This window comes from Ailuropoda melanoleuca, chromosome 13 (genome assembly GCF_002007445.2).
Source record: "Ailuropoda melanoleuca isolate Jingjing chromosome 13, ASM200744v2, whole genome shotgun sequence".
NCBI lineage: Eukaryota > Metazoa > Chordata > Mammalia > Carnivora > Ursidae > Ailuropoda > Ailuropoda melanoleuca.
In genome coordinates, this window is record NC_048230.1 from 3,230,207 (window position 1) to 3,250,572 (window position 20,366).

At 36.3% G+C, this 20,366-nt stretch overlaps 1 protein-coding gene across 1 annotated transcript in view; it reads right to left on the reverse strand.

Moving 5' to 3' along the window:
* CPD (carboxypeptidase D) overlaps window positions 1–20,366 on the reverse strand; it is a 72,620-nt gene that overhangs the window by 24,501 nt on the left and 27,753 nt on the right. Inside the window, exons 3-8 of the mRNA XM_011232331.3 lie at window positions 19,082–19,224; window positions 18,292–18,461; window positions 17,107–17,453; window positions 16,483–16,674; window positions 14,803–14,970; window positions 8,194–8,303 (exon numbers count right to left, since the gene is read on the reverse strand). Of these exons, the coding sequence (XP_011230633.2) occupies window positions 8,194–8,303; window positions 14,803–14,970; window positions 16,483–16,674; window positions 17,107–17,453; window positions 18,292–18,461; window positions 19,082–19,224 (1,130 nt within the window). The remainder of the gene's footprint in view (window positions 1–8,193; window positions 8,304–14,802; window positions 14,971–16,482; window positions 16,675–17,106; window positions 17,454–18,291; window positions 18,462–19,081; window positions 19,225–20,366) is intronic.

The following is a 20,366-nucleotide window of genomic DNA, read 5'->3' on the forward strand; positions in this document are numbered from 1 at the left end:
CTAGCAGTGTCTGGCATAGCGCATGTGCAATAGCTTGCCTGAGGGAGACGAAAACAAACTGCCATGGAGACACAAGTAAGTGCTACCAGAATCTAGAGAAGAGAAAGGTTACTGACCAGAGCAGCAGTGGAGGTTTCCTGAAGAAACCAAGATTTGAGAGATAGCCAAAACTTCATTTCTTTCTTGTGGAAATAGAAAAAAAAAAAACTGTACAGAAAGCATGAAAAGAAAAATAACAAGTTCCTGTTTTCCTGCTACTAAGAATTAACCATCTAACTTAAAATAGCTCTGTCAGTAGAGCACGCGATTCCTGATCTCAGGGTCATGAGTTCAAGCCCCATGTTAGGCGTAGAGCTTATTTAAAAAAAAAAAAAAAGAATATGTGTGTGTGTGTGTGTGTGTATGTATATGTGTCTATATGTATGTATATGTCTATATATTTGTGTGTGTTATGTGTGCTTGTGTATATACACACATATGTATATGTATGTATGTGTATATAAACAACACCCCTGGATTTAAAATTTAAAAAATATATAAACAAGCCCCTTTCATCAACTTAACATACCAATTACAAGCTTATGATCCCACTTATTATCAAATAAAAACTATTATTTTGGATTACCGTAATAACTGGGTACATGCTCTATTGCTTTCTGGTTTTTTCATCAAAGATGTGCATGCACCTTCTATGTCTCTCTCTTCATTTCCATTAGTATCTACCTATCCATTCAGTTATAAATTATACAGATGTACTACTATACTAATACAATACATATAATATAAACCGGCATAAAAATAAAAAATATTTAAGGGATAAATTTAAAAATATAAATAGAATTTCTAATATATTCTTCCTACATCTTAATGGATCATCTAGTATAAACCTCACTCTAGACATTGCAGTTCTAGGCAGTAGCTATTAACATCTCGACTTTATTCTTAGAGTAATAAAGAGCTACTAAATATCTCTGAAGAAAGGGTGATATGCGAAATATTCACGGCTCTAGGAAGTTTATCCAATAATAATGTGAAAAAGAAACCACAGCCAGGGAGACCCATCAGAGTACTACTGAAATAATCCAAGTGTGAGATCACAAGCCCCCAGAAGGTTGTGGCCTTTGATTTTACCATGTGCATTTGCCATCTCCTTTATTTTTTTTTAATTTAATTTTATTATATTATGTTAATCACCATACAGTACATCCCCAGATTCCGATGTAAAGTTTGATGCTTCATTAGTTGCGTATAACACCCAGTGCACCATGCAATACGTGCCCTCCTTACTACCCATCACCAGTCTATCCCATTCCCCCACCCCCTCCCCTCTGAAGTCTTCAGTTTGTTTCTCATAGTCCATAGTCTCTCATGTTTCATTCCCCCTTCTGATTACCCCCCTTTTCTTTAGCCCTTTCTTCCCCTACCGATCATCCTAGTTCTTATGTTCCATAGATGAGAGAAATCATATGATAATTGCACTGGAGGAGATAATGCTAAGTGAAATAAGTCAAGCAGAGAAAGACAATTGCCATCTCCTTTAATTCTCACTACTCTGATCACTTTTTTTAAAACCTAATTAAATTTGTCAAGCAATCAGTTTGACAACTTAAAGAAGACTGGGTTGAGGATGTCCAATATCAGTCCACACACAGTCTCAAAGTCATATAACCAAGATATTAAATGATGGGTGTTCTCTAGGTTTATTCTCTTCTTGCTGTTTGCCTGTATCTTTTCATCTGTTTACAATAACTCCCATTCTATGAAACAGTTTTTTAAAGGGGCATTTACATATTGGTGACAGGTAAAGCAACTGGATGCAATTGCTAAGATGGTAAAAATGGCTGAGGATGGAAGATGGAGGGAAAAAAAGTTAAAGAGACAATGTCCAGCCAACAAAGAGAAAAAAAGCAGAGCTTTCTACTATACAATGGGGCAGAGATCAAGGGGAGACGGCAACAGTGTCCGACTTCAGAGGTCAAGAGAGTTAAAAAAACAACAACAGATTTCTGGTAACCCTTGAGGGGGCACGTCCAGGTAAAACAATGTAGGCAGAAGACAGATGACAAGAAACTGAGAGGAGAGAACAATAAGGAAGCAGAGAAAGAGGCTACTTCGTTTTCATCTTTTCTCTTGCTCTTTCCTAAACTAATTTTAGACTTGCAGAGATGTTGCAAAAATAGTACAGAGAGTTTTATATACCCTTTATCCAGCTTTCCCTAATGTTAGCATCTTACGTAACCAAAGCACAATTATCAAAACAAGGAAATTAACACTGGTGTAATGCCGTTAACTAAAATAAACTAATTTTTATTCAGAACTCACTAGTTTTTCCACTAATGCCTCCTTGAAATTTTCTTGTCACTTGATATCTATCACATTGTACAGCAGAAAGTTGTTTCTTCACTTTCACTTAATTGAATTAATTGAATTTCATTATACTTAAAATATAATAAACGTTATTATAGAAAGATTAGAAAATTCAAGAGCACAAAAAGAAGAAAAAATATAAGCCAAAGATCATTTAATATTTTGGTATGTAACTTTTAGACTCTTTCTGGCCTATACATAAACTGGGATGGATGGGAATGGATGCCCCACCCCTCAGTCTTCTTAAGGATCTCAAAATCTGCTTTACTGAGATATAATTCACATACGACATAACTCACTCATTTATAGTGTACATCTCAGTGGTTTTTGAAGTATATTCACTGAGTTGTGTGATAATCACCATGGTAAATTTTAGGACCTTTTTATCACCCCCAAAAGAGATCCACACCCATTAGCACTCCTCATTTTCCTCCAACCTCCTCCCTGCCTCTCCTTGCCTGCCAAGCCCTAGGCAACCACCAATCTATTTTCTGCCTCTATGGGTTTGCCTATTCTGGACATTTCATGTAAGTGGAATCATACAATATGTGGTCTTTTGTGACTGACTTCTTCCACTTAGCATAATGTTTTCAAGAGTTATTCAAGTTGTAATTTGTTGTACTCCATCCCTTTTTATGGATGAAAAATACTTGCTGCACGAATATACCATATTTTGTTTACCCATTTATCATTTGATGGACATTTGGGTTGTTTTCATTTTTGGCTATTATGGATAATGCTGCTACGACATTCGTGTATAGTTGACCCTTGAACCACACGGGGATCAGTGGTGCCAGTGCCCCCACGCAGTCAAAAATCCGGGTATAACTTTTGACTCCCCCAAAACCTAACCACTAACAGTCTACTGTTGACCAGAAGTCTCACCGATAACATAAACAGTGAATTAACACATATTTTGTGTGTTACATACTGTATTCTTACAATAAACTAGAGAAAAGAAAATGTTATTAAAAAAATCATAAGGAAGAGAAAATACATTTGTGGTACTATACTGTAATTACAGAAAAAAATCCATATGTAAGTGGACCCATGCAGTTAAAACCCGTGTTGATGCTCAAGGGTCAACTGTATAAGCTTCTGATGGGTATGTGTTTTCATTTATCTTGGGCATCTATCTAGGAGTGCAATTGTCAGGCCACGTGATAATTCTGTACCTAACACTCTTAGGAACTGCAATACTGTTTTCCAAAGCAGTTGCACCATTTTAGTTGCAATACAGAAGTGTTCCAATTTCTCTACATCTTTACGAATACTTATTTTCCATTTTTTAAATTATAGCCAAACCTAGTGGGTACAAAATGGTATCTCATTGTGGTTTTGATTTGCGTTTCCCTCATGGCTAATGATATTGAGTATCTCTTTGTGGACTTCTTGGTAATTTGTATATGTTCATTAGAGAAATGTGGGTTCAAATCCTTTACCCATTTTTCAATTAGGATGTCTTATTATTTATTTGTAAGAGTTCTTTACATGTTCTAGATATAAGATTCTTATCAGATATGTAATTTTTTATTGTGTGGGCTGTCTTTATACTTCCTTGATACACTGTTATGTGATGAATTCTGTCCTCCCAAGGATATATGTTGAAGTCCTAACCCCCAAAGGCCTCAGAATATGGCTGTATTTGATTACAGAGGTAATCACATTAAAATGAGGTAGAGTGGGCCCTAATCCAGTATGTCTGATATCTTTATAAAAAGGGAAAATTTGGGTATAGACACAGGGAGAATGCTATGTGACGACAGAGCACTGGAGTAATCCATTTAGAAGCCAATGAATGCTGAAGATTGCCAGCAAAACACCAAAAGCTAGGAAGAGACAAGGAAGGATTCCACTACAGGCTTCAGAAAGAGCTTAGCCTTGCCAACACCTTCATTTTGGACTTCTAGACACTAGAACGATGAGAAAATAAGTATCTGCTGTTTTAGGCTACCCAGTTGGTGAAACTTTATTATACCAACTACAGGAAACTAATATAGTATCCTTTCTGGCAAAAAAGGGCTTTAATATTTGATGATATCCAATGTATCTTTTTTTGGGTCACTTGTGCTTTAGGAAACCAGTGTCTAACCCAATGTCACACAGACTTATTCCTATGCTTTTTTTCTCAAAGTTTTATAGTTTCAGCTCCTACATTTAGGACTATGATCCATTTTGAGATAATTTTTGGGTATGGTGTGAGGAAGGGGCCCAAATTCATTCTTTTTCATGTGCATATTCAGTTTTCCTGTCACCATTTGTTGGAAAGATGATTCTTTCCCCATTGAATTGTCTTGGTGCTCTTCTCAAAAAATTAATTGATCATATATGTACGAGTTTATTTCTGTAGTCAATTTTAATTCATTGATCTCTACGTCCATCTTATATCAGTGTCTCAGTATCTTAATTACTGCAGTTTTGTAGTAAGTTTGAAATTGGGGAAGTATGAGGTCTTTAGCTCTTGTAATTTATTTTTTGTTTTAGAGATAATTTTGTCTTTTTCTTCCATTTCTTTCCTAAGTTTTATCAACTGTCCTTCATTTCTTCCTATCTTTTTTTTTTCTATTTGTTTTTATTTTTTAAGTATCTGAGCCAACATGTTTTTTCATATTCTCAATGTGTTTGAGTATATTTAATCTGTTTGGAGTGTTTGACTTAAGTTTTCTTCTGCTTCTTGATTATTTTTTGGTGGTAGTTAAGGTTTCCTCAGGTAATATGTGTAAATTTCATTTTCTAATTTTCTCAAATAGTTCTCCATGGATTTTACTTACCTCTTGTTCATTTTTATGATACTGGGCTGTTATACATGATTCTTAGTTAATGGTGCCCTTTTCTGTCAGTCTAGCAGTCAAGGTACTTTAGCATGGTTTGTTTTTGTTTTTGTTTTATTCTCCTTGATGTAAGGGTTCAGCTGTGAGTCTCCTGATTTTATGGTTCTCTTCTGTCTTCTACAACCCTACATTTCCCCTTTTTTCTTCTTTTCTTCTTCACTATCCAATTACCAAAGGGCACTTCTTCATTTCTTTTTGCCCTTTTTCTGCCTCAGAGGTTAAGAGTTTGGAAGATTTCCCTTTAAATCCACCTATCCTTTTAAATTGTGCCTGCCCCTTTAAATTGCACCAGATCTTGTAAATTGTATATACCTTGAAATCTCTTACCAATATTCCAGTGCTCTCATCTGCCCAGTTGCTTTTTTATTTAGGTTTCAGATTTAGGGTGTACTTAATGTTTGGTCATTCCATCACCTTCAGGCCTGCCCTTCATTAGTCCCCCTCTCCTGTCTTCAGATTGTCTTGGTCTGCTTTTTCACACCATGAAGCTATCGCAGGGCACAGGGGGGTTGGACGTATGATAGATCATGATAGATCAGGCTAAGAGAAAGGAGGCTGTGAGTAAAGAGTGAGGATTTTAATTATCACCTTTCCCATTTACAACAGAAGAAATGAAGGCATAAGATTTCAGAGGAAGCAGGATGTGGTGGGATCGAGAATGGAGGAAAATATGGGAAAGACACAAATTGATAATAACAGAGATGACAGAATCTGAATGAACTCACATCACATTATTCCACGTTCTATTTAGTCAAGGCAAAGTGATCTACTGAGAATAAGGGGAGTAAAGCTGGGATTAGAAGGTTCAGATAGAGGATAAAGGTTTAGAATCATCAAAGCAGGAAATGAGCCAAAGAATCAAGCAGCAAAACATGAAATACCGCCAAGTAGAACTGAGGGCTCTGCTGAGGCTAGAAAGCAAAGAGAGAGTGTGGTCAATTTCCATGACTCTGTGACTTTTCTGGGATGAAGAAGAGAGATGGTGGTGGCAATTACTGTGGATTGGACACTGGCGAGGCAGGTATGTCAAAAGGGTATCCCAAGGTATGAGTGAGAGTGTCACTAAAAGGGACGTCCATAGGTCTAAGCAGGATAGAAAGTAAAATCAAAAGAATTAAAGGTCAAAGAAAACAAAAAGGGTGCCTGGGTGGCTCAGTCCGTTAAGCATCTGCCTTTGGCTCAGGTCATGATCCCAGGGTCCCGGGATTGAGCCCCGTGTTGGGCTCCCGGCTCAGCGGGGAGTCTGCCTCTTCCTCTCCCTCTGCCCCTCCCCCGTGCTCAAGTGTGCTCGTGTTCTCTCTCCCAAATAAATAAATAATATCTTAAAAACAAAACAAAACAAAAAGAGGCTAAGGAACTCAAAGTCACAATGAGGATAAAAAGCAGAACTATAAGATCAGGCACCAAATTTGATGGGGATATGAGCATCTGATCACTTAATTTTAATTTTGATTATTCAGAGGGTATAATATTCTCTTATGCCATGAACATCCCTCTAACAATGGTGTGCCCAAACAGAAGTGTAATAATAGACGTATTCCCCTGTTAGAAACTCTCAACAATCTCACAAGGTCCCCTTGTGCAGAATAAAGGCATGGGCAATGTGAAATAACAGAAGGCTGTGATTAGAGACCACAGAGTTGCAGTGTTAATATTCTTTATCTGTAACCAATAAAGTCATAGACTGAGTCCAGTAAGACCAAAAATTGAAACTAATAGGCCTAGTTTCCAAGCCCCAACTTTTAACATGTTATCTAAGAATAATTTTTCAATTAAAATTTCACACAAACATGTACACATACATATACCATTTCTTTTCTTTTCTTTTCTTTTAAGATTTTATTTATTTGATAGAGAGAGACACAGTGAGAGAGGGAACACAAGCAGGGGGAGCAGCAGAGGGAGAGGGGTAGGCAGGCTTCCCACTGAGCAGGGAGCCCGACGTGGGGCTCAATCCCAGGACCCTGGATCATGACCTGAGCTGAAGGCAGACACTTAACGACTGAGCCACCCAGGCGCCCCATACATATACCATTTCTGACTGTAAAAGTAATGTGTGTTCATTATATAAAGTTTAGAAAATACATAAATATCTACCTGCTTGCTCTAACTATATGTTACTATAGGCTCTTCAATAGCTTAGATTAGCGGTCAGCAATTTTTTTCTGTAACGGACCAGATGGTAAAAATTCTAGGTTTTACAGGCTTGAAAGTGTCTGTTGCAACTACTAAACTTTACCCTCTGCACCTATGGAGATGACTGCTGTGTTTTTCTTTAGTCTGCTAATATGGTTAATTCCACTCACTTTTTTTCAAATGCTGAAAGAGGAAGTAGCCATAGATAATACAGAAAAAAATGGATGTGACTGTGTAGCAATAAAATTTTATTTACAGGGGTGCCTGGGTGGCTCAGTCGTTAAGCGTCTGCCTTCGGCTCAGGGCGTGATCCCGGTGTTCTGGGATCGAGCCCCACATCAGGCTCCTCCGCTGGGGGCCTGCTTCTCCCTCTCCCACTCCCCCTGCTTGTGTTCCCTCTCTTGCTGGCTGTCTCTATCTCTGTCAAATAAATAAATAAAATCTTTAAAAAAAAATTTTATTTACAAAAGCAGTTAATGGGCTGGATTTGGCACTAGAGCTGTAGCTTGTCAACCTCCATCTTAGATTACAAGCAGGTTTATAACTTAAATTCTAGTCAAATGAACAATCCTAGCATGCTAATTTATATTTACTATGTTTAGTTTATTATGATTCAGGTACTATGCTGAAAACTGTGGACAAAAAGACACTACTTGAGATTAAAGGCTAATGGGGAAATACATAGTATATTCAAAGTAAGGAAGAAAACAAGAGGAAAAGCAGTTAAGACTGACTGAAAGAGATCATGGAAGTCTTAACCAAGAAGAAAACACTTGACCAGAGTCTTACTGGACTTTGTTTCAATGGATTTTTTAAATTAAAGAATCTGATAGCATTTCATGTTTAAACACAAGCCTACCTTGGAATAAGAAAGTGCTATTTGTTGAAACACAGCATCATCTGGTGATTTACTATATGTGGCAAGCCCTTGTTCATCATCATCAAAAGGGTAGTTCACTACCAAAGAACCTGCAAAGGGAAAAGAGGAAAAGGTATCATGCTGTCTTCTTCAAGATGGATCATCAACATAAAGCACGCTTTCATAATACTGCCAGAGACAGGAAACCAATACAATTTTCCAAGGCTAATTTCCTCATTAGAAATGAAAAAGTTGGGGCGCCTGGGTGGCACAGCGGTTAAGCGTCTGCCTTCGGCTCAGGGCGTGATCCCGGCGTTGTGGGATCGAGCCCCACATCAGGCTCCTCTGCTGGGAGCCTGCTTCTTCCTCTCCCACTCCCCCTGCTTGTGTTCCCTCTCTCGCTGGCTATCTCTATCTCTGTCAAATAAATAAATAAAATCTTAAAAAAAAAAAAGATTAAAAAAAAGAAATGAAAAAGTTGCTAATTTCCTCAATGGAAAATCAACTGGATAAGTGAAATATCAAATAGCTATGCATGATACTTAAAGGCTGCCTTAACTAGAAAGGTCTTAGGAATTTACCTGAACTTCTAAGTATAATTTATGTCACAGCCCAAACCAGAAGTATACAGTTTTACAATACATAGGACCAGAAAATATGAGCAAAATTTGATACTTTTCTAGTAAAATTCAGATATTTATAATGTCATGGAATTTTAAAATAAGAAAAGCTTCTTGAAGTTCAATTAATCCATCCTCTTCATCTTGAGATGTGGAGTCTAAAACAGAGAGGTTAAATCACTTACGTATGGATAGCAGAGCTGGCCCTGACCTACACTCAGTAAAAAGTGCTAAAAATTTCCCTTATCCTCGCATTAGAAATTAGTCAACTGGAGTTGCATTGTATGATTTTTCATGACTTACGGCGAAGAAAGTGATGCTTTAAAATATATGTAAATGATATCAAGTCCCTTTATGCTCCCCAAAGGGCATAAAGAAGTTAGGGTGCTTTTCAGATAAGAGCCCTGGGCTACACATGCCTTCTCTCCCACCACAAGATGAAATCCCTTATTTTCCTATTAGTTACATTGTTTTCATTTGTTCATCTGTCCATGTAGCCTACCACTACTAAGCCACACATCTTTGCCCTTTTATCATGCCACTTCATGGGAATGGAAGTGAAAGAACATATTCAATTTGAATTCAGATGAAATAATCCTGTGGTAACAAATACCAGCCAATATTTATACGGAGAAAAATTTTTTTTAAAGAAGTATAAGGAACTATGCTCATTTTATCCCCCAAAACAGTTCTAACAAGAATAAGTATACTTCAATACCTCTTTTTAGACAAATTTAATGTCTCAGAAAAATTTAATTTCACCCCAGAACTATGACCCATATCTAAAAATTCCAACAGAAAAAAGTCAACATCAACTTCTACTCAATATTGTTTTTCAAACAGCTAATTTTCTAAGGACAGAAAAAAAAGGTCATGAAAGACTTAGTTCTATGAAAGTCTATTTTAAAAAAATAATTAGTATCAACCTAAAAAGCAGGAATAAAGGAAATAATAGATAAATTTGACTTCATCAAAATTATAAACTTTTGTGTGTCAAGGACCTTAAGAAAGCTAAAATAAAAAAATTAAAATACAACCTATAGAACAGAGAACAGAAGAAAATATTTCAAAGTCTGCAATCTGATAAGGGTCTAGAATCTAGACATATAAGGAACTCTTACAGCTTAATGAAAAGACAAAAAATTTTAAATTGGCAAAAGACTTGAACAGATATCGCTCCTAAGTAGATATACAAATGGCCAAGTATAAGAAAAGATGCCCATTATTAGTCATCAGAGAAATGCAAATCAAAACTACAATGAAATACCATTCTTTACCCAGTAAAATGGCTATAATATAAAAACAGAAAATAAGAAGTGTTGATGAGGATATAGAAAAACTGGAACCATCTACATTGCTGGGAATGTAAAACGGTATGGCAACTGTGGAAATCAGTTTGGCAGCTCCTTAAAGAGATAAACATGCAATTATCATATGGTGGTATTTCCACCAAAAAGCTAAACATGGCACCAGGTCTCATTTCACAAGCAAACCAGAGCATATCTGGTTAAAACTCACCACATTTGGGCCAGGGACCAAACTGCCCACGACAGGCAAAGAGAGCCTCTGCAGGCAATGGGCCTAAAGGATAAAGCAACCAGGACAAAACAGCAGAGCACACACAGCACACTGAAGATACTCCTAGAAGCAGCAAGCTTCTAGGGGAAGAGGGGACACTATACAGAGCAGGACAATACAGGACCTCTTCATAAGGCCATTACCCTCAAGATAGGAGATGTACCTGACCTTCCTAACAGAGAGAAACAGACACAGAGACTTAGATAAAATGAGAGGACAGAGAAAGGTGTCCCAAATGAAAGAACAGGACAAGGCCATGGCTGGAGATCTAAACAAAACAGGTATAAATAACATGCTTGATAGAGAATTTAAAGCAATGATTACAAGGATACTCACTGGACTTGAGAAAAGCGTGGAGGACATCAGTGGGACCATTAACAGAGATAAGGAATAACAGCAGAGTTAAAGGGGTCAATAAATTAAATGTTTGATGGAATGAACAGACCTAGAAGACAGAATAATGGAAAGTAATAAGGCTGAACAAAGAAAGAAAAAAAGAATTATGCAAAACGAGTTTAGACTTAGGGAACTCCATCAAACATAATAACATTTGTATTATAGGAGTCTCAGAGGAAGAAAGTGAGAAAGGGAGCCAGAGAATTTATTTGATTAAATAATAGCTAAAAACTGCCCTAATCTGGGGAAGGAAACAGATACCCAGATCCAGGAAGCACAGAGATTCCCCCAACAAAATCAACAAAAGCAGATCCACACCAAGACATATTGTAATTAAAATGGCAAAATATACTGATAAAGAAAAAATATTAAAAGCAGCAAGACAAAAGACAGTTACATACAAAGGTAACCTCATAAAGCTATCAGCAGATTTTTCAGCAGAAACCTTCCAAGTCAGAAAGGAGTGGCATGATATACTCAAAGTGCTAAATGGGAAAAACCTACAACCAAGAATACTCTATCTGGTAAGGCTATCATTCAGAATAGAAGGAGAGATAAAGAGCTTCCCACATGAACAAAAACTAAAGGAGTTCATGACCAGCAAAGCAGCCCTGAAAGAAATATGAAAGGAGACTCCTTGAGTAAAAAGGAGAGACTAAAAGTGACAGTATGAAGGCATTTGACACAAAAGTAGTAAAAATGAATATTCCTGTAAAAAAAACCAGTCAAGCAACTCACAAAATAAAAGGATGTAAAATATGACACCATATACCTTAAACATGGGGAGGAGAGGAGTGAAGAATGGGTTCAAATTTAAAACCATCAACTTAAAATAGACTACTATATGCAGAAGATGTTATATACAAACCCAATGGTAACCACAAATTAAAAACAATAATAAATTTGCAAAGAATAAAGAGAAAGAAATCTGAATATGTCACTAAAGAAAACCAGCAAACCATGGAAGAGAGACAAGAAAGGATCAGAGAAAATCCTCAGAACCAACCACAAAACAAGTAATAAAATGGCAATAAATACATATTTATCAATAATTACTCTGAATATAAATGGACTCAATGCTCCAAACAAAAGACAGAGAGTGAAAGAATGGATAAAAAAAAAAAAAAGATCCATCTATATGCTGCCTCTAAGAGACTCATTTTAGATCTAAAGACAGTTGCAGATTGAAAGTGAGGGAAAGGGAGAAACATCTATTATGCCAATGGAGGTCAAAAGAAAGCCGGAGTAGCAATACTTGTATCAGATAAAGTAGACTTTAAAACAACGACTATAACAAGAGACAAAGAAGGACACTATATAGTAATAAAGGGGACGATCCAACAAGATGGTATAACAATTGTAAATATGTATGCACCCAGGGATGCCTGGATGGCTCAGTCAGTTAAGTGTCTGCCTTTGGCCCAAGTCATGATCCCAGGGTCCTGGGATAGAATCTTGCATTAGGCTCCTTGCTCAGCAGGGAGCCTGCTTCTCCCTCTGCCAGCTGCTCTCCCTGCTTGTGCCCTTTCTCTCTCTCTCTCTGACAAATAAATAAATAAATCTTTAAAAAATATATTTATGTACCCAATAGGGGGGCACTCAAATACATAAAACAGTTAATAATAAACATAAAGGAACTAATTGATAATAATACAATAATTGGGGACTTTAACACCCCACTTAAATCAATGAGCAGATCATCTAAACAGAAAATCAAAAGGAAACAATGGCTTTGAATGACACACTGGACCAGATGGATTTAACAGATATATTCACCCTAAAACAGTAGAATACACATTCTTTCTAAATGCACGTTACATTCTCCAGAATAGATCACATATAGAGCCACAAAGCAAGCCTCAACAAACTGAAAAAGACTGAAGTCATACCATACATCTTTTCTGACCACAATGCTATGGAACTAGAAGTTAACCACAAGAAAAAGTCCGGTAAGACCACAAATACATGGAGGTTAAATAGCATGGTACTAAACAATGGACAGGTCAATTAGAAAATAAAAGAAGAAATAAAGTACATAGAAACAAATGAAAATGAAAACACACTTGTTCAAAACCTTTGGGACACAGCAAAAGTGGTTCTAAGAGGGAAGTTTATAGCAAACTATGTCCTGGAAAGAAACAAGTCCACATGATTGAAGATGTCTCCCCCACCATGCCAAGGTCTCGATACCACATGTGTAAATCTGTAAATTATTTTCATTGGATGTAACTAGTATTATAAACATCATAAGTGTGTACTGTCATTCTAAAATGGCAGGTAAAAAGAATAAAAATAAAATAAAATAAAATAATAAAATAAAATGGCAGGTTAATCTATATGCTATCAAATCTCAACTGTGATACTTTATTAGGTATTCCAACACATGTTGACACTAAATCACTTCCCTTATCCCTGGTGCTAATACCATCACTCTTTTTTTTTTTTTTTAAACAGCTTTATTGAGATGAACAGTTGACCCCTGAACAACGGGGGCTTGAATTGTGTGGATCCACTTACATGTAGATTTTAATCACTACAGTACTATAAATGTATTTCTTAATGATTTTGTAGAAATGTAGAAATGTATTTCTATAAAAGATTTTCTTAGTAACATAAAATTTTTTTTTTCAAACTTACTTTATTCTAAGAATACAGTATATAATACATACAAATATGAAATATGTGTTAATCAACAGTTGATGTTATCGGTAAGGCTTCTGGCCAATAGTGGGCTGTCAGTAGTTAAGTTTGGGGGGGGAGTCAAAAGTTATACATGGATTTTCAACTGCACAGGGGCTAGCTTCCTAAACCCTCATGTTGTTCAGGGGTCAACTGTAATATATTCATATAACATACAATCCATCCATTTAAAGTATATAATTCAATGTTGTTTAGTACATTCACAGGGTTGTACAATCATTACTATCTAATTAGAGATCATTTCATCGTGCCAAAAGAAAACCCTGTACCCATTAGCAGTCACTCCCATTTTCTCCCACCACTATTCACCACAGCCTGAGGCAACCACAAATCTATTATCTATCTCTATGCATTTACCTATTCTGAACATTTCATAAAATGTAATCATATAATATATGGTTTTTGGTACTGGCTTCTATCACTTAGCACATTTTAAAGTTCATTTATATTGTAAAATGCATCAGGACTTCATTGCTTTTCAAGGTCGAATAACAGTCAATTGTATGAGTATACTATATTTAATTTATCCAATCATCAGTTGATGGAAATTTGGGTTAATTATACTTCTAGGTTATTATGAATAATGCTACTCTGAATATCCATGTACAAGTTTACACATAGACATATATTTTCAGTTCTTTTTGGTATTTACACTTTCACCCTTATCACATAGCTCTAGTTGGATACTGTAATGATTTTTAATCTTGACCTTTCATCCTATTCAACTGATCAATTCCTGCTGAATTATACGAAGGTGTGTAAGCCCAAATACTACAGGAGAATGAGGCCATTGTCCTGTGGTTAAATTCATAGCAAGGAAAAAATAAGAGAATGTCTTATAAACCTACATAAAAGAGTATTAAACTTTAGGGAAGAATTGGACTAAAGATTTCCAGGTTGTTAGTGTTTAACTTTTCTGAATGACAAAGAGTATGTTACCAAATTCCCAGTGAAAGGGATAAATATAAAACACATGTGAAGGGTAAATATAAAACACTTGAGGAACTAAGTGAGGGTGGGGGAGGGAGGAGGGAGAGAGGGACAAGGGGAGAGAGAGATAGAGGGGCAGAAGGGAGGGAGAAGAAAGTGGGGAGGGAGTAGAAGGGAGGGAAAGAGTGGGAGATGAAGGGGGGAAAAGAGCCAGGAAATTGGTTTAAAAAGCAATGAGAAAAAATCTTTATTATTGTCTGCTGTAAAAGTGATAATAGGATACCCTCTTTTAAGATAGCCTAAGGCTATAAACAGATAACATTCCACCAGGATTTTCAAATGCTCTCAACAAGAATTAATTACTGGAATATCAAGTTGCTATTACCTCCATGCAGGTTTGCTGACAGTACAAAAGGATAGGACTTCATCCAGCTCATTACAGCAATAGTTTCTGGTTGGGAAGGATCTGTGATCTGAAAGAACTGGTCTGGGAAATTTCGGTTCAGGTCAAAGTTGTTGCTGTTGTTTCTGCCAATTACACTTACTGAATCTCCTGTATGATAAAGTATTTAAATTTAAGCCATGTTTTACTTACATTTTAATCCAACACATACTATGTCAGCTATCTTAACTCAAAGGTAAATGTGAACACATCAGGCTTCACTATGATTAATCACACTACTATTAAAACACACATTTTTTGGTATTGTACATTAAAAAAGTGTATCTCTTCCAGATCTTTTGAACACAAAGGTAAAACCATTATCCTTTCCTTTCTCCCCTCTGTTCATACTTTGAGGGGGAAAAAAAAATCCAACTACATAAATTACATTAAAGTGTTGGCCCAAAAACAAGCATGGCTCCACGGTCAACAATCGGCGCACAGCGACATGGTCACAGTGTTGAGTGGCCGACTGATCAGAGGGAGGTTCTACTGTACTGGTACACATGTCACTAGAACGCCATAAAGAAACAGACCAAATGAAAGGAAGAAAACTGTGATATGCTTACATTAATCACAAAAAGGTAGTCAATCAAGAACATAGTTGGAAGTTTAACCTGATGAAGAAAGGGTTGAATTTAAATGTACTTCTTTTTAATAAGGAATGGGAATCCTATTATAATCACTGTGATGAGAAAAATTTGCAAGTGAATGAGAAAAACCAACTGGAGGGTTCACTAGTAGGAGATAGTTCTCTCTCTCAGAAAGGTCTCAAAAGAGGAATGTGGAAGGATTTGTGAGACTGACAAAGAATAAGGTCCTTTGCGAAGTAAACTGAATAATAACAAATGGATTAACCTGAAGTAAACTGAATAATAACAAATGGATTAACCTGGTCGTTCATTAGTTGATTCTCTCAGTGTTCAGTCAGTGAGAGTCACGTGGTTGCATATTCATATGGGGCTACCTACTCTACTCACTGGTATGATTGCCTGGAAGGAACCACAGCTTGGAGAAAAAACAGATTTTCGCACTCGTGTTCTGCATAAAGTGGCCCCTGTAAGCAAGTTGCCCCCCATCCTGCTCTGACTATATTGCCCCAGGAGAGATGCGCTGGCCCAGAGAAGGCAGAGGAATGGTAAGTCAATAACTCAGCATGTTTAGAATATGCATGGGGAGCACAACTGGGAGTCAATATAGAGTTACTGTCTTCAGAAGAGATTTGGTTTGAGTTTTCATCTGTGAAAGTGTTCCCAATATAATAATTTAACAAAATCACTGTGTACCAGTAATTTTAAAAAATTCTTATTTTATTAAGTTATTAATTTATTATTAATCAAATAAGTTATTTAAAATTATTGTTAAAATGGAAAATTTTATTAAAATCTTATTTTTTAGGAAGTAAGAGCCATTACCAAAGTGGAGAACTCCATTAAAAATAAACTTAATATCATAACTGTTGAATGAACTAGCTTATCTTATAAGAATACAAAAGCCAGAACAATATATAAGAACAAAATAAGAAATTCCAAGGAAACAACCAGTTCAAATTCTCTTCCACTCCCAAATAATCATGATATGCTAATCAAAAAGGTTAAGCATTAACAGACAGCTATTCTTTACCTTCCTGGGACTTTTCATACCCATCAGGATTCATGGATGGCATAAGGTGAATTCTAGTGCTGCGAACTAAATCTGTCACTTCAGGGTCTGTTCCAAAGTTCTTACAAAGGTATTCAATGAGGTTCAATAGCAGTTCTCGTCCAACCACTTCATTTCCATGCATATTTCCAATGTACTTAAATTCTGGTTCACCTGAAAACAAAATAATTACATGGAAGAGTTTTTTTCTTTTTATTTTACCATGGACTCTATTTTTTCCCCAACATATGCAAGACCCTGAACCAAAAATTTAAGAAAAGATATATTTTGGCAAAAGACTTACTAATATATACGTCTGAGCAGACTCAAAGCACGCACACACATATACACACACACGCACGCGTGCCATATGATATGAAAATTAAAATACTATTAGCAGAAAAAAAATCTAATCTATGCAGTATATTAAAGACTGTGCCTATATGGATTATGAAATGGATTTTCTTCTTTTCTCGCAAGAGATTGGTATGTTTTCTTTGTTCCAGTTATATATACTTAAGGTGACCTTTCTAGATGAAACACAGAAATATGGTACAAAGCTCTGAAAGGCACTACTGAAATTACATATAAGACCATGTTAATTACCTGGTTCATGGACACCTGGATTATCAGATATCTCCATTACATAAAGTTCTCTTGACTCTACTGATTTTCCCAACGAATAAAGCCGGGTGATGTTAGGATATTCATTGGCAAACCTTCTCAAGAAGATTTCCATATCAGGGAAATGGTGGTGGTGAAAGTCCTTTGGCTGAATTGGCTGGTGGAAGGACTGTGTTCCGGCAAGATTAGGCAGAGCAACTGTGCTAGCCGTTACTACCACCTCAGTTGTGTCAGGGATTACTGAAGTCACAGTTGGCCAAAGGGAAAAATTCACCTTTGTGGCTGGTCCTTCTTTCACTATTATATTATTAATTGTCAGTGGCATATACCTGAAAAAAAATTTTTTTGAAAAAGTAGGTGGCTTGGAGTTAAATTCAAACACACAATGCTTTAACATTATAAAAGCACAACAGCCTTTTCATACTCTTACACTTAGTGGTCTGTCAAAACTCAAACGAAATAAAGATAAATGGGTAAATTCAAGACTTCCAGGATATGATCTCAGAGAATCCCAGATTAAGTCTTTAAAGAACTTTCTCTCTTAACCCTCTTCTCAGTTCCATACATTAGAATGCTTACCAAAAATAACACGCAAAGGAGAGAATAATATGAAAGATGGAGGTCATTAACCCACTGTAACCATTGCTACGGTACTCAAAGAAGGGATAAATTATCCAATCCTTTGCAGTGCCTTATCAAACTGATATTCCAACTACTTTTCCCAAATAGGAAAGTTCAAAATTAAATGAAACATATTCCATTAAATCCTTAGCAAACTGAGCTTCCAGAAAGGTGTCCAGGGGAAGTAAGAAACCACTCATTTCATATATTAGAAAGCTGATGTTAAGACAACTTTTTAAAATGTCCTTCCCAGAGCTCTGAGTTTCTTCTACTCTGATCTCAATTAGCTTTGAGGCAATGCACAGCTGACCGTCTTTTTAAGCTTTAAAACCATCCTTCCTCACAATTTACAATTATGTTTCATATCCAGTTATACTGTTAGACTATGTCACAAAAGACTCCACAATACTCTTTTTTCACTATAAAAGGGAAAAATCAGAAAACAAGGAAAAATAAAAGCCAGATACAGTAAATAACATTTCCTACACTGTATTTCTGTCTTAGCTATAAACAGAGGCTTGATATATTTAGAAACTAGATTCTTACCCAGTTGAAACAGCTGTAATGTTGTAAGTTCCAGGAACAAGTAATCTATGGAAATCACCAAATCTGCCTGTTGTGATATTATGATTAATACCAGCCACTGAAATGGTTGCATTTTCTAAGCCAGATCCTGTTACTGTATCTTTAACAAATCCTTTAACTCCAATGTGAACCTAAAAAAACATGAATCAAAGTAGACTGCTCAAAGACAATCTGGAAAGTAAGAGAGCATAATCTCTCTGCATTGATGCTAGAATTTCTAAAAAAAAAAAAAAAAAAAAAAAAAAAAAAAAAAAAAAAAAAAAAATGAGGTTACTTCTCTATTTCCCTGAAATATTTTTCAATGCCTTCAAGTGAAAATGAAATATAGACAAAAATATTAATCCTTAAACTTAAGTCATATGTGTCCGACACCTAGAGTAGTAATATGCTTATGAAATTCCCTCTCCTCCAACCCAGACTTCTAATTTTCTCAACAAGTAATAATTTCTCATTAAGTAATAATTTCTGGTATATTCAATAGTATATTACCTTGCCTGATACTTAAATTAAACTGATAGCCATGGTTCATATAGTGGAAAAGGCTCTCTAGCAAATATGACCACATGACATTGTCAGAACCTGATAGTACAAGTTTGGCTGATTATTTCAGTCTGTAAAGCGTTCTAAGACAATCAGCTAAAGCCCTCCAAAGGAAAAGAACTGTTAAAGATTGTTACTCCAATGCAACTGAATTTCTCCCTTACATCATCTAGTATTTCTATACCCCAACCTTCCAGTCAGCTACTTTTACCTTTTCGATCAATGTGATCAAAGACTCACGATTGTTCTCCCATTCTTGTCGAAGCTGCGAAGCAGGTGGGTACTTGCAACAAGATAGTTCTAATGTGATCTCAAAACAGTTGGCCCATACATAATTGTAATCTTGCATACCACCTGTAACATAAAGGAAAAAATAAGTTTACTCTCAGAAAGACCAAAAAATTAAATCAGCCATCTCTGCATCTATAAATTTTCTTTTCATAACTTGTTTGAAATTGGAGAAGGCTCTTGGATTATAGAGGAGACTAAGAAGGAAGGTTAAAGGAATATACACTGAAAAGGAATATACATAAAGGAAATGTATTTGACCGACAGGATGAACAGTTATGAAGAGCACTAACACATCAGTTAATAACAGGAGTAATAACGATACAGTTCTATGTTTGGGTGTTTACCATATGCCAGACCTGTCCTATGAGCTTTAAGAGTATTAACATTTAATCTTTACAACAAGTGTATAAGGTAGATATTATTCAACCCATTTTACAAAAGTGAGGTAGGATAGAGAGAGAGGGGTTAAGATTTTTGACAGCACGAGCATGAAAAGTACACATGATCTTAAAGTTGTGAAGGATGTTCATGCCAAAGCATTATTAAGTGCCTACTATTCTAACTGTACTTCCCTTTATCAAGAAGGGGGCAAGAGAAAAAAGAAAGGCCAAATCTAGGGTGGTGCAGCTACACAAAGCGGGGGCTGGGGGGAGAGGGTGAGACACAACAAACCCTTTCAAAATGTGTTCAATGGAAGAGGGAAGTAAAAAGGGGAATAAGCATCACAGCCAACTACCTTCACCACTTCTACACCCACAAACTCATTCTGTAGAAAGCTTACCTTATCGTTCCTGTCACTCGATTTTTTAAAATAGACTTTATTTTTTAAGGCAATTTTAGGTTCACAGCAAAACTGAGAAGGTACAGAGACCTTCCATTTGCCCCCTACCCCTACACAAGCATGGGCTCCCTCATTATCAACATCTGCACCAGAGTGGTACATTTGTTACAACTGATGAACTGCGTTGTTGACATGTTCTTACCACCCCAAGTCCATAAATTACATTAGGGTTCACTCTTGATATTGTATATTCTACGGGTTTTGACAAATGTATAATGACATGTTTCTACCATTACAGTATCATATAGAGTAGTTTCACTGCCCTAAAAATCCTTTGTGCCCCATTATTAACCCCTCCCCCTCCTAACCTCTGGCAACCACTAATTTTTTTACTATTTCCATATGGCTTTGCCTTTTCCAGAAT